Genomic DNA, 13,261 nt, shown 5'->3' with positions numbered 1-13,261 from the left:
TTCCATCAATTATTAATATTGACAATATTAAACATTTTAAATATGAAGAATTAATATCCATATATATCAATATCATTCCCTACCCCACCCCCCATCCCATCCCAGATGTGTAATGAAAAAACTCAGAAGGGAACATATTATCTTTTAATGTGAAAAAGCAAATAAAGCCAATGGACTCCATATTTTGTTAAATAAAACACTAAACCTTTCTTTTTTCAATGACAAGGAAAGTGTAAGATTTTGTTGTGCTACTGTAGCTATTCTTTTGCTTTTCTTCTTAGATTACTCTTTGTCAGTATGTTTTCTTTTGTGTTAATTATTTTGAATTATATTTCAAAATTTTCAAAAAAAATTGAATGTCATCCAATTATTGCTTGTTAATGGCTCATTAACCAATTAAATTGCTCACACAAGTCAGGATCACGCCCAAATTTGAGTAACCTTTGTAGAATCCAAGGGTTAATTCAGGGCTTGTTTGAAAAGTAGTTCAAATAAACCCTTTGATGGCCTTAAATAATCAACATGAAACCTAATGTTTCACTTGCTAATGAAAGACTTCAAATATCTAATCAAGACATTTCAAAGGTTGTGTTTGACATTGATAGTACCAGTCTTACAATCTACCAGATTAAGATATCGTTTGGTATATAATCTTTTTTTTAATCTTTTTTTTCTCAAGGTTTCAGGCTCTCTATAATTACACTCCTCGAAATGAAGATGAGCTTGAGTTGAGAGAGGGAGATGTCATTGATGTCATGGAGAAGTGTGATGATGGGTGGTTTGTAGGTATGTTTATTATAAGTGGTACGCTGTGGTTTTCTACTGGGGCACTTCACAATATTCACTTTAAAAGTTTGTGGGATATTGAATAAGTTAGTTAAGAAAGGCTATGAGAGTTTGAAACTCTGAAATGTGTGAAAGAGCCCTGAGGATTTGGAGGACATTTGTGTTATGGCAGAACTCCCAATTATCTGTTTAATATGATTGATTTCGTATGACTATAATCAGACATGTTTATTTTTGACATTGTACGCACATGTCACACATCATTTTATATTTTGTATCTCTTTTATATTCATGCTCATTATTGATAGCTGATGTATTCCTATATTCCTGCTGTATCGTATTATTGATTATTCTTTATAACCCACTCTCCATTGTTATGCAATGTGATATACTTGCTGGTGTCCTTCTCTTTCGATTTCTTTCGTAGTTTTCGGAAGCTTATCTTACTTTTCTGTAACTCTATTGTTTATAAAACCAATAAAAATTACTGGAACTTAAAAAAAAATGTATTTAAAACACAAAATATCAATTTTGAAAATGATAAAATAGCATACATAACTTTTTTGGAAAGCTCTTAATGTATTCTGTCCTAGCAGTTAATCATCAATGAATAAACCCTGGGATATTCAAATCAGTTTAAACATAAGAACATAAGACTTGCCTCTGTCGGGTCAGACCGGAGGTCCATCGTGCCCGGCAGTCCGCTCACGCGGCGGCCCCTCAGGTTCAGGACCTGATAGTGCTCCTACCCTAAAACTCACATACGCTTTTCGCTTTTGTCCTGTAGAGTAACCTTCTATCTATACCCTGCAATCCCCTCCGCTTCCAGGAAGTCATCCGGTCCCTTTTTGAAACCTAGTATTGTACTCTTTCCTATTACCTCCTTTGGAAGCGTGTTCCAGGTGTCCACCACCCTCTGAGTGAAGAAAAACTTCCTTGCATTCGTTTTGAATCCGTCCCCTCTCAGTTTTACCGAGTGACCTCTTGTTTTTGTTGTCCCTGCTAGTCTGAAGAATCTGTCCCTCTCCACCCTCTCTATGCCTCGCATGATTTTATATGTCTATATCATGTCTCCTCTCAGTCTCCGCTTTTCCAGGGTAAAGAGCCCCAGTTTGTCTAACCTTTCGGCATATGAAAGGTTCTCCATTCCTTTTATCATCCTAGTTGCTCTCCTCTGAACCCTCTCAAGTATCGCCATGTCCTTCTTAAGGTACGGTGACCAGTATTGGACACAGTATTCCAGATGTGGTCGCACCATTGCTCGATATAATGGCAGGATAACCTCCTTCGTTCTGGTAGTGATACCTTTTTTGATAATGCCCAGCATTCTGTTCGCTTTCTTTGAGGCCGCTGCACATTGCGCCGCTGGCTTCATTGTTGTATCCACCAAACCCCCCAGGTCTTTTTCTAGGGTGCCTTTCCCCATCACCCTTCCTCCCATCGTATAGCTGTATATGGGGTTCCCTTTCCCCATGTGCAAGACCTTACATTTCTCCACATTAAAGCTCATCTGCCATCTTTTTGCCCACTCACACAGTTTGTTCAGGTCGCTCTGCAATTCTTTGCATTCCTCAACAGTTTTGACCCTGTTGGAGAGTTTTGTATCGTCTGTGAACTTGATAACTTCACACTTCGTGCTCGTTTCCAGATCGTTAATGAATATATTGAATAGCAGCGGTCCCAGCACTGACCCCTGCGGGACACCACTCGTGACCCCTTTCCAGTCAGAGTAGTGTCCTTTTACTACTACCCTCTGCTTCCTATCCAGAGAACCTCCTGCCCCTTTAAATTGCTTGTGCCTGCCCAGCTGCCAATATTCAGTGGCACATAAATGGACAGTGCCACTGAATATCGGCATGTACTGGACATGTCCCAAGTGGGCAGGTCATGGGTGGTACAGGAGGTGGGGCTAGGGAGGAGCTGTGAGTTAGGCAGCTGCTGGCAATATTGACTGCCGCCACCCACATAGCTAATCAGGAATTTAGAACCACATAAAGGACCAGATTTAGTAAATGATGCTCAAATTTAGGCTCCATTAAAAATCTGTACTAAGTGCTATTCTATAAAGGACACTCCTTGCGGAGCACCCTTTACTGAACAGCACTTAGAGCAAATTCCTGCACCCAACGTTGAATGTAGGGACTTATGCCATCTGAAACCTAAAATAAATACGGGCATGCTAGTTGGGCACATAACCACAGTATTCTATGACACTGTGCCTAAATATTTGGAATGCCTTTGACCTGCCCATGTCCCTCCCACATGAAATATTTATGGCACGGAGTATTATAGAATAGTGCGTAGGCAGATGCTCACATAAATCCAAATTAGTGCCAATTAACTCCAATTAACCTCAAGAATTGATTGTTAGCACCCAATTGAATAATTAGCCTATGTGTGCATCTGGGTTCTGCACCCAAATTTGGACGCTCAACTTTGGCTGACCTTTATGGAATCTGGGGGATTATGTGGTCCTAAATTTGGGCAGTTAGCTATGCGTGTGCCAGCACTGAATATTGGCCTGCACCAGGCCAGCTGGCACAGCATGCAATGTCCTCTCCTCCCTCCCACCCTACCCTTGACATGTAAGCAACCTCACCTCCAATTCCCTTTGACAAGCAACCCCTCCCCCAACAAGTAACTGCTAGAGGTTGTAGTTCGTTTCAAGTTTTATTAAAATTTGATGAAACGCCTATCTGGAATTCTAGGCCTTTTAAAATACAGTGGTACCTCGGTTTACGAGTGCACCGGTTTGCGAGTGTTTTGCAAGACGAGCAAAACATTTGCAAACTTGGTGCCTCGTAAACCGAGCGCGCCTCGATTTGCGAGCGCCCCCCCTTGCGAACCGGCACCCTCTCCCCGGCGATCCGGCACCCCCCACCGCCAACCGACACCCCCCCCCCCCCCGCCGCCATCGGGCACCCCCCCGCCGTGACCTGAGGTCCCCCCAACTCACCCAAACCCTCTTCTTACTTTGATGTAGCCTCCGCACCGGCACCAGCATGTCCTGTGCTGGTGCCGGTGCCCGAAGATCTGGCTCCTGTGCTTGGCCTTGAGCATGTGCGCATGCTCAAGGCCTGAGAGTTCACGTCGAACGTGAACTCTCACGTTAAACGTGAACTCTCAGGCCTTGAGCATGCGCACATGCTCAAGGCCCAGCACAGGAGGCAGATCTTCAGGCACCGGCACCAGCACAGGACATGCTGGTGCCGGTGCGGAGGCTACATCAAAGTAAGAAGAGGGTTCGGGTGGATTGGGGGGACCTCAGTTCACGGCGGGGGGTGCCCGATGGCAGCAGGGGGGTGCCCGATGGCGGTGGGTGGGTGCCCGATGGCAGCAGGGGGGTGCCAGATCGCGGGGGAGAGGGTGCCAGTTCGCGTGGGGGGGCCTTCGGGGGGAGCAATGCCGGTTCTCGTGGGTGGGGAGCAGCGCTGCTGGCCTCAGGGGGGTGGAGGGTGGGAACCTATCAAAGCGATTTTCCATTATTTCCTATAGGAAAACTCGCTTTGATAAACGAGCATTTTGGATTACGAGCATGCTCCTGGAACGGATTATGCTCGTAATCCAAGGTACCACTGTAATTAAAAAAACAGGGAACATGATCATAGGCAAATTAGACAGTCAAAAACTAATTTAAACAAGACATAATAAAAACGTACATTAACAACAAGCAGTAAGTGGGGGGAACTACAATATTTAAAAGTAAAGTAGACATAGAAGGCAAAAACAAAAGGAGTAGAAGGAGAGGCCTAATAGCTGTTGGAACCAAAAAAGTACCAAGGAAAAAAGTCATTGCATGGAGCCTCCAGGGACATGAGTGAGTGGGGTTTGCTCCTGCCCCCACTATATTCTATGGGTGCCTTAGCATTTAGCGCGCACTAACTCGGTTAGTGTGCCTTAATAAAAGGACCCAAAAGAGTTTCAAGGTTACAATTTGCCATAGTTATCCTTAATAGTGCATGTTTTTTCAATACATGTTTTTATCCTAAGGTTGATCTTATATCAAGTTTTACTTCCAAAGATATTACAAAAATATTACTCTTCAACCAATGTTATTTATATCAATTTAAGCCATTTGTATGGACCTTCTGTTTGTAACCAGGCACCACACTGCCGGTTACTTATTCTGCATCAGTCCAGATTTAATAACTTCATTGACTTTATTTAATTCTGTATTTTTTCTTTTCTTTCATGCTTGAAATTGCTCCCACAAACATTTACCTCGCTCTTGAAGAAAAGTTTCTAGTTGAAACATGTATGTTGGGGGAGGTGCAGGAGGAACTGTCTACTGTTAAGATAAGTGACGGGTTCCCTGTAATCACAGCGCTAATAGGATTATGAAAACTATTAGGCTTGAGTTATATATAAAAAAACAATTGATACATCGTTTTTTTTAAAAAAAATCCAAATACATGAAAGAAAAGAAAAAATACAGAATGAAATAAAGTCAATGAAGTTATTAAATCTGGACTGATGCAGAATAAAGTAACCGGCAGTGTGGTGCCTGGTTACAAACAGAAGGTCCATACAAATGGCTTAAATTGATATAAATAACATTGGTTGAAGAGTAATATTTTTGTAATATCTTTGGAAGTAAAACTTGATATAAGATCAATTAATTGAGTAATCAACAGGTGATAATTATTGGTTTATCCTAATGTGACACATTTGGATCTAGTGCCAATGTACATTTCTCTGTAATCGATTGGTCATGGGCAAGTAATGGCTGTTACTCCTCCTCCTTTGTGTGTACAGGAGCCTGCTAAAGCTTGATAGCCTAAGGGACATATCATATCTAGTATAACTCCATCATTGTCTTTAGGCCAAGTTTTAGTAATCAGGAATATGTCCCAGTTTTTTATCTGTAAGGTCATTTAGTATGATGCCTTTGTTCTTTACTGATCTGGCATTTATGAGGGTGAAAGACAGATTTTTAGTTGTGAGGGGTGTATGAGAAAATGGGGGGCTTTTTTGGGTCAGAATATCTGCCCTGTTTTGTTTTATTTTTAAATTCTTTATTCATTTTCAAATTTACAATAAGCGTAACAATATATCCAAACAAATTAACAATAAATATAACACTTAATAATCATCAATGGTACAAATAATATGTTTTTATCTCCCACCCTTCCCACCCTTTCTTATCATATAATCAATACCTTATACAATATGTAACAATAAATTTACCCTCCCCGCCTCACGATCAAACTTGTAAATTTAAGGGAAAAATAAAATAAAATAATATGTCATCTAATCGGTACAATACTTTGTAAATGGCTCCCACACATCCTGAAATTTCCTGAAAAAACCACGCTGTATTGCAATAAATCTTTCCATTTTATAAACATGACAAAAGGAATTCCACCAGAAATTATAATTTAATCTACTCCAATTTTTCCAATTATACGTAATTTGTTGAATGGCAACCCCAGTCATTATAAGTAATAATTTGTTGTTATTTGTAGAAATCTGACAGTTTGCTCTCATTACCATACCAAACAGCACAGTATCATATGATAATGCCACTTGATTATCTAATAAACAATTAATTTGGTCCCAAATTGATTTCCAAAAATTCATAATAAATGGACAATAGAACAATAAATGATCTAAAGTCCCTGCTTCGAGATGGCAGTGCCAACATTTATTAGACTTAGAGCTATCCAATTTTTGTAACCAAACAGGGGTCCATAATGCTCTATGTAACAGAAAAAAACAAGTTTGTCTCATAGATGCCGACACTGTACATCTCATCCTCCAAGACCAAATTCGTGGCCATTGAGATGCAGTAATTTGATGCTTAATCTCAATGCTCCAAATGTCTCTCAGACCAGTGTTTGGTTTCTTTTTAATAAGTCCAGTTAATAATTTATACCACTGGGCGGCCATGAAGTCTGCCTGAAAGCATAGGAATTCCATACTATATTGATTATTAAGGTTTTTCCAGTCAGAGAACCCTGCCTGAATGGCATGCTTCAGTTGCAACCATCTAAAACTTTCTGATCTATTAAGGCCATATTTATGTTGTAACTGTGAAAATTCAAGCATTTTACCATTAAAAATAACATCATCTAATATACGTATTCCTGCAATCATCCAATGCTTCCAGACGAGCCTTTCTCCGCCAATTTGAATCTTGGAGTAGATTGATTTGTAGATTTGTGAATTGGAATAGTTGTTAGATTACTTACATAACGCAATGTTTTCCACGTATCAGCTAATATTCTATTATCTTTGCTGTAACTAGGTATTTTGATACTGAGCACATGGCAAAGGCATAATGGTTGATAACTGGGATAGGAAAGCACATGATGGGTAAAATTATTATAAGTTTAAGGTATAGCATTTGGGTTGCTGAATTATATTTTTAATTTTGTTACCTTTATTCTGTGTACATACACAACAAAATCATAATAAAATTATCCCCAGTATGAACAAATTGACTACAGGATTCCTGGAGCTTTAAATTGCTGTGTGCATGAATATCTATATATTTATATCTCTACATCTATATCTACACGGTGTCCAGATTAAACAGGACCCCCTTATATAGTTTCAAAATTATTTGCAGTTGTTTAGACATAAGAAGTTGCCTCCGCTGAGTCAGACCAGAGGTCCATCTCGCCCAGCGGTCCGCTCCCGCGGCGGCCCATCAGGCCTATTGCCTGAGCAGTGGTCCCTGACTATTTCTTTAACCTACCTCTACTCCTATCCCTATAACCTACCTCTACTTCTATCTGTACCCCTCAATCCCTTTGTCCTCTAGGAACCTATCCAAACCTTTTTTGAAGCCCTGTAACGTGCTCCTGCCTATCACAGCCTCCGGAAGTGCGTTCCATGTATCCACCACCCTCTGGGTGAAAAATAACTTCCTAGCGTTTGTCCTAAACCTGTCCCCTTTCAATTTCTCCGAGTTTCCCTTGTACTTGTGGTTCCCCATAATTTGAAAAATCTGTCCCTGTCTACTTTTTCTATGCCCTTCAGGATCTTGAAGGTTTCTATCATGTCTCCTCTAAGTCTCTGCTTCTCCAGGGAGAACAGCCCCAGCTTTTTCAGTGTCAGTATATGAGAGGTTCTCCATACCCTTTATCAGCTTAGTTGCTCTTCTCTGGACTCCCTCAAGCACTGCCATGTCCTTCTTCAGGTACGGCGACCAGTACTGGACACAGTACTCCAGATGCGGACGTACCATTGCACGATACAGTGGCAGGATGACTTCCTTCGTCCTGGTCGTGATACCCTTCTTAATGATACCCAACATTTTGTTTGCTTTCCTTGAGGCTGTGGCACACTGTGCCGACGCCTTCAGTGTTGTGTCTACCATCACTCCCAGGTCTCTTTCAAGGTTACTTACCCCTAGCAGTGATCCCCCCATTTTGTAAGTGAACATCGGGTTTTTTTTCCCTACATGCATGACCTTGCATTTCCCTATGTTGAAGCTCATTTGCCACTTTTTGGCCCACTCTTCCAATGTCGTCAGATCCTTTTGTAGGTCTTCGCAGTCTTCCGTGGTTTTAACCCTGCTGTATAGTTTGGTGTCATCCGCAAATTTAATGACCTCACATTTTGTTCCCGCCTCCAGGTCGTTAATAAATATATTGAACAGGAGCGGTCCCAGCACCGACCCCTGCGTAACTCCGCTCATGACCCATTGCCAGTCTGAGTAATGGCCCTTTACTCCAACCCTGTCTCCTGTCTGCCAGCCAGTTTTTGATCCATCGGTGGACCTCCCCTTGCACCCCGTGGTTCCATAGCTTCTTAAGCAGTCTTTCGTGTGGTACCTTGTCAAAGGCTTTTTGGAAGTCAAGGTAGATGATGTCTACGGATTCCCCTTTATCCTCCTGGCTGTTTACCCCCTCAAAGAAGTGCAATAAGTTTGTGAGGCATGACCTACCCTTGCAGAAGCCATGCTGACTCGACTTTAGCTGTCCATTGTTATCGATGTGTTCACAGATGCTGTCCTTAATCAGCGCTTCCATCATCTTTCCCGGGACCGAGGTCAAGCTCACTGGCCTGTAGTTTCCCGGGTCACCCCTAGAACCCTTCTTGAAGATGGGCGTGACATTTGCTATTTTCCAGTCCTCCGGGATCTCTCCAGTTTTTAAGGATAGGTTGCATATTTGTCGAAGTGGCTCTGCTATTTCGTTCCTTAGTTCCTTGAATACCCTTGGGTGAATGCCATCTGATCCTGGTGATTTGTCGCTCTTTAGCCTGTCTATCTGCCTGAGGACATCCTCTTGGCTTACCTCTAGTTGGACCAGCTTATCATCCTGATCTCCATTTACGATCTCTTTGGGTTCCGGAATGTTGGTTGTGTCCTCCCTCGTGAAGACTGATATGAAGAACTCGTTCAACTTGTCAGCTATCTCTTTTTCCTCTTTTACCACTCCCTTTCTGTCTCCTTCATCTAAGGGTCCCACTTCCTCCCTTGCTGGTTGCTTCCCCTTAACGTACCTGAAGAATGATTTGAAGTTTGTTGCTTCCCCCGCCAATCTCTCTTCATACTCTCTTTTTGCTTTCCTAACCACTCGGTGACACTCTCTTTGGTGTTTCTTGTGCTTCTTTTGGTTGTCCTTTGTTTGGTCCTTTTTCCATTTTTTGAATGATGCTTTCTTGTCGCTTATCGCCTTTTTCACTGCATTTGTTATCCACACTGGGTTTTTTGTTCTATTTTTTTGCACCCTTTCCTGAACTTGGGGACACACAGGTTCTGAGCTTCATGCACCGTGTCCTTGAGTAGGGTCTAGGCTTTTTCTACGGACTCCATCTTCCTTGTGTTGCAGTTGAGTTTCTTACCCACCATTTTCCTCATGGTATCGTAGTTCCCTTTTTTGAAGTTGAGTGATGTCGTTGTGGTTCTTTTCACCTTTGATGATCCAATTTCTAGCCTGCACTGGATCGTGTTGTGATCGCTGTTTCCTAGTGGGGCTAGTACCGCCACCTCCTTTGTGGGTCCCCCTAGTCCGTTGAAGATTAGGTCAAGAGTGGCATCTCCCCGTGTTGGTTCCGAGACATATGACCTTTGAAAATACATTAGCTCAGCCTGTGTTAAGAAACTCCCTTATCACATGCTTTGTGTTATATGCCTTATTTTGTCGCAAAAATTTAATTGCAACTTTATCTTCACTGCTAGACGCCATGTTGCTAAAATGGATCTTAATTGCCACTTATTTATTTCATTAATTTATATTCCACCTAAAAACTAAGTGGCACTTTCTAAATGACATCACTTTGAATAACAGGGGATCATCCAGGTTTTTCAGCATCTTACAGTAACACCAGTCAATAATAGTAATAATTTTTAAATGAGTACATTTATTTATGGGTATTTTGGAAAATTGTTGGGGTGCCATTTTTTCAGACACTATGTATGTTTATAACTTCTGTATTTTTATACATTACAGATAGATGGATAGATATATTTATACATATGTTTATAGTGATATAGGCAACAATAGCTAGATATATATTTTAAATAACCACCACATCTCACTGTCTTCACTATCAGGTTTTATTCATTCTTTCTTCTCCTTTCCAGGAACGTCCAGACGAAACCGATTCTTTGGTACTTTCCCTGGAAACTATGTCAAAAGACTGTGACTTTTCTGCTTATTTATGCCACCTCTCTGAAGCACAGCCACCTAAAGTTGCTAAGAAATGCACTTCTTGTTTTCTTGCTTTATGGTTTCAAATAGCAGTCATTATCTAGTTGCAACCACTGTTTGCCAAAATGTCCCAGCAGTATTAGAGCAAAGAATACAGCGTGGATAAGTTGTGTTTTACAAAACCAGGGGATTATTCCACTGTCAAGGCTTTTCTCTGCGTTCTTTCTTGGACCATTTTCTCTTTGGGATACACTACCATGAAGACCTCAACTGGCCTTATACTGAGGGCAAACTGTGAAGGAAAACAAATCTTGTCTTTGAGGCATTTTTGTACTATTTGGAAACTCTGTGGAAGCACGACCATCATGTATTATGTAATGGAGAGAAGATGGTTTTGGGAGAGGGGGCTTTTTGGCTTTATGTTTCAAAAAAAAAAATAACAGCATGAAATTTTCACGTTTACTTTTAATGGTATTTGTTGTGTTCACCTTTACCATCATAAATTTGCTCAATGTGGTGGTTTGCAAAAGTGCAAGAGTTTTTTAGGTTGTTTGCACAGTATCCACCGAGGGTCTAGTTGTAAGGCGTGCACTGATTACCGGTACTTCACAAAGAATTATGAAAGAGGCAAGTGTGAGAAGATTGATAGATTCTCAATTGAAGCGCGACACATTTCCTAGCTAAAGTGTAAAAGGTTCAGATATGGAGAAGTTTTTTATAATAGTGAGGGCACAAGACATGGGGGAGAAAACCTTTATCATTATCATTATTTTATCCATATTCACTAGTGTATTGGAATTATGAAAGCAGCAGTAAGGAATTTCTTCTTCAACACTTAAGCTTGAGAGACAGTGTTAATTTAACATTTTAGGCTAACATAGCCACATGGTAAGATACCCACAGATTAGTAGTATCCTTTTCTGAGTAATGCACAGTACCCTGTATTTCACCACATTATTACCTGTATATTTAAGTGAAAGGTCAATGGTTGCAAGTTCTGGTTTTAGACATGTAGCAGTGCGAGAAAGGAAACACAACTGATAAGTATTAAGGCTGTTACACTATTGTTATATTTTGTGATTGTAGTAGACTATTATTTAAACCACTTATTCATCTTCCCAATGGTAAGCTTTGGAGACAGGAAGAGGATGAATATGATGAACCTGGTTAATCAGATCTCTTGGATGCAAGCCCTTGTTAGGTCAAGCTCAATGACATGATGAGAACAGTACACATTTGACTTCTTTGGCACCTTATCAGACAATAAAATTATTTTATTTCTCCTCTGGTAAATAACACCTTGTATGTAGCCTGTAGCATCTTGTACATATATATGCCTTTTTTGTATAGAGCCATAAATTGGTTAAGTTAAAAAAAAAAACTAAGTTCTTTATTTGGTTGTTGACCTTCAGACAGACAGCACTAAACCTAAAAAAAATAATTTTTTAAGTATTTCCATTCACTCTCTCATGGTGACACGAGGATAATGCAATGCTGTAAAATAGCATTTTATGCAAACATTTTTTGAATTTGAAAAAAAAAAAATACACGTTTACCAGCCAAATCAAACTGTATATATATCTTTATTACTAAAATAAGGTAAGCATCTGCTTTGCAGTGCACCTTTCTTGCTGCATATTTGGTGGGGAAAAGAAAGCTTTATACTTCTGAGGCTTTGACTTTTGAATTAGGCCAAGTGCATGCAGCTTTGCTGTGACCTGAATACTTATATTTGATGCTGTTTATGAGGGAAGATTTCAGTATCTGTTGCCTGTAATATTTAAACACGTACTGTTTCTACTCTTTATGCGATTAGAAAGAAAAATTTTTCAGACCTGAATTTTCAGGTAACTGACTTTGAATTCTTACAAGCAAAGGGTATTTGTGGGTTTTTTTTCTTGAATAGACTTCTAATAAATTTTGCCTGACATATACAATACTTCTTTCCAGCATGTTTTGTCTTGTAGTTACTATTTGCTATGCATATTGTATTTTTATTAGTCATGGCAACAACAGAAGTAGGATTACTTTGTAATTTACGTGAGCTCATAACCACCTTTTTTCCAGCTTCTGTTCTCAAATAACATTGTATTACCTTCGTTCTGTTGCCTAGGGCATCTCTTCTGATACCTGAGCTGCATGCCTTTGGAAAGAGGTACAGAGCTCTGAGGAAAGGGCTCAGGAGATGAGAATGAGGAGGAAAGAGACAATCCCAAGAAAAGGGTGGGAGTAGAAATTTTTAAAAGAAACACCAAAAAAAAACTGCAGAGAAATTGATCCAAAGATCTAGAACAAACAGAATGTTGTTTTTTATTATACGGTAAGAGAATTAATTTAAAAAAAAAAAAATGCCTTTCAAAAAGTGATAATTGGTAGATGACAATAAAGATTTTAAAAACAGGTTTTCAGTTATAACTTTCAAAAAAACAAAGAATCTTGTGGCAGATAAAGACACTTAGTGCTCCTTTTAATAAGCTATGCAAGCGGTTTTAGCGTGCGCTTAGCATACGCTAGACGCTAATGCCACCATTGAGCTGGTGTTAGTTCTTGGTGCGTAGCGCGGGGTTAGCGCGCGCAGCAATGTAACATGCGCTAAAAACGCTAGTGCACCTTAGTAAAAGGAGCCCTTAGGCCCATGCTGTCTGCTCCATTTTGTTCCTGGGGTAGGTAAGCAAAATGGCAAATATCACACTTTCATAACACAATTGCCACCTAAATTCAACAATGATGGTGACTCATTTAAAATACTTGTACTCTATAACAGTGGTTCTTAAACCTGTCCTAGGGGACCCGCAGCCAGTCAGGTATTCAAGATATCCCTAATGAATATGCATGAGGTAGATTTGCATGCCTGTCACCTCTATTATATG

At 40.3% G+C, this 13,261-nt stretch overlaps 1 protein-coding gene across 7 annotated transcripts in view; it reads left to right on the top strand.

Moving 5' to 3' along the window:
* The window catches only part of SORBS2 (sorbin and SH3 domain containing 2), a 515,532-nt gene extending 503,542 nt beyond the window's left edge, over positions 1 to 11,990 (top strand). For all 7 annotated transcript variants that reach the window (XM_033943759.1, XM_033943750.1, XM_033943740.1 and 4 more), the window contains 2 exons: positions 680 to 786; positions 10,325 to 11,990. In XM_033943759.1, coding sequence (XP_033799650.1) covers positions 680 to 786; positions 10,325 to 10,386 — 169 coding nt within the window. In that variant the 3' untranslated portion in view covers positions 10,387 to 11,990. The remainder of the gene's footprint in view (positions 1 to 679; positions 787 to 10,324) is intronic.
* Positions 11,991 to 13,261: the final 1,271 nt, after the last annotated feature.

Source organism: Geotrypetes seraphini, chromosome 1, assembly GCF_902459505.1.
Source record: "Geotrypetes seraphini chromosome 1, aGeoSer1.1, whole genome shotgun sequence".
Lineage (NCBI taxonomy): Eukaryota > Metazoa > Chordata > Amphibia > Gymnophiona > Dermophiidae > Geotrypetes > Geotrypetes seraphini.
The sequence above is the reverse complement of the archived record's forward strand: the minus strand, read 5'-3'. Positions and strand labels throughout refer to the sequence as shown.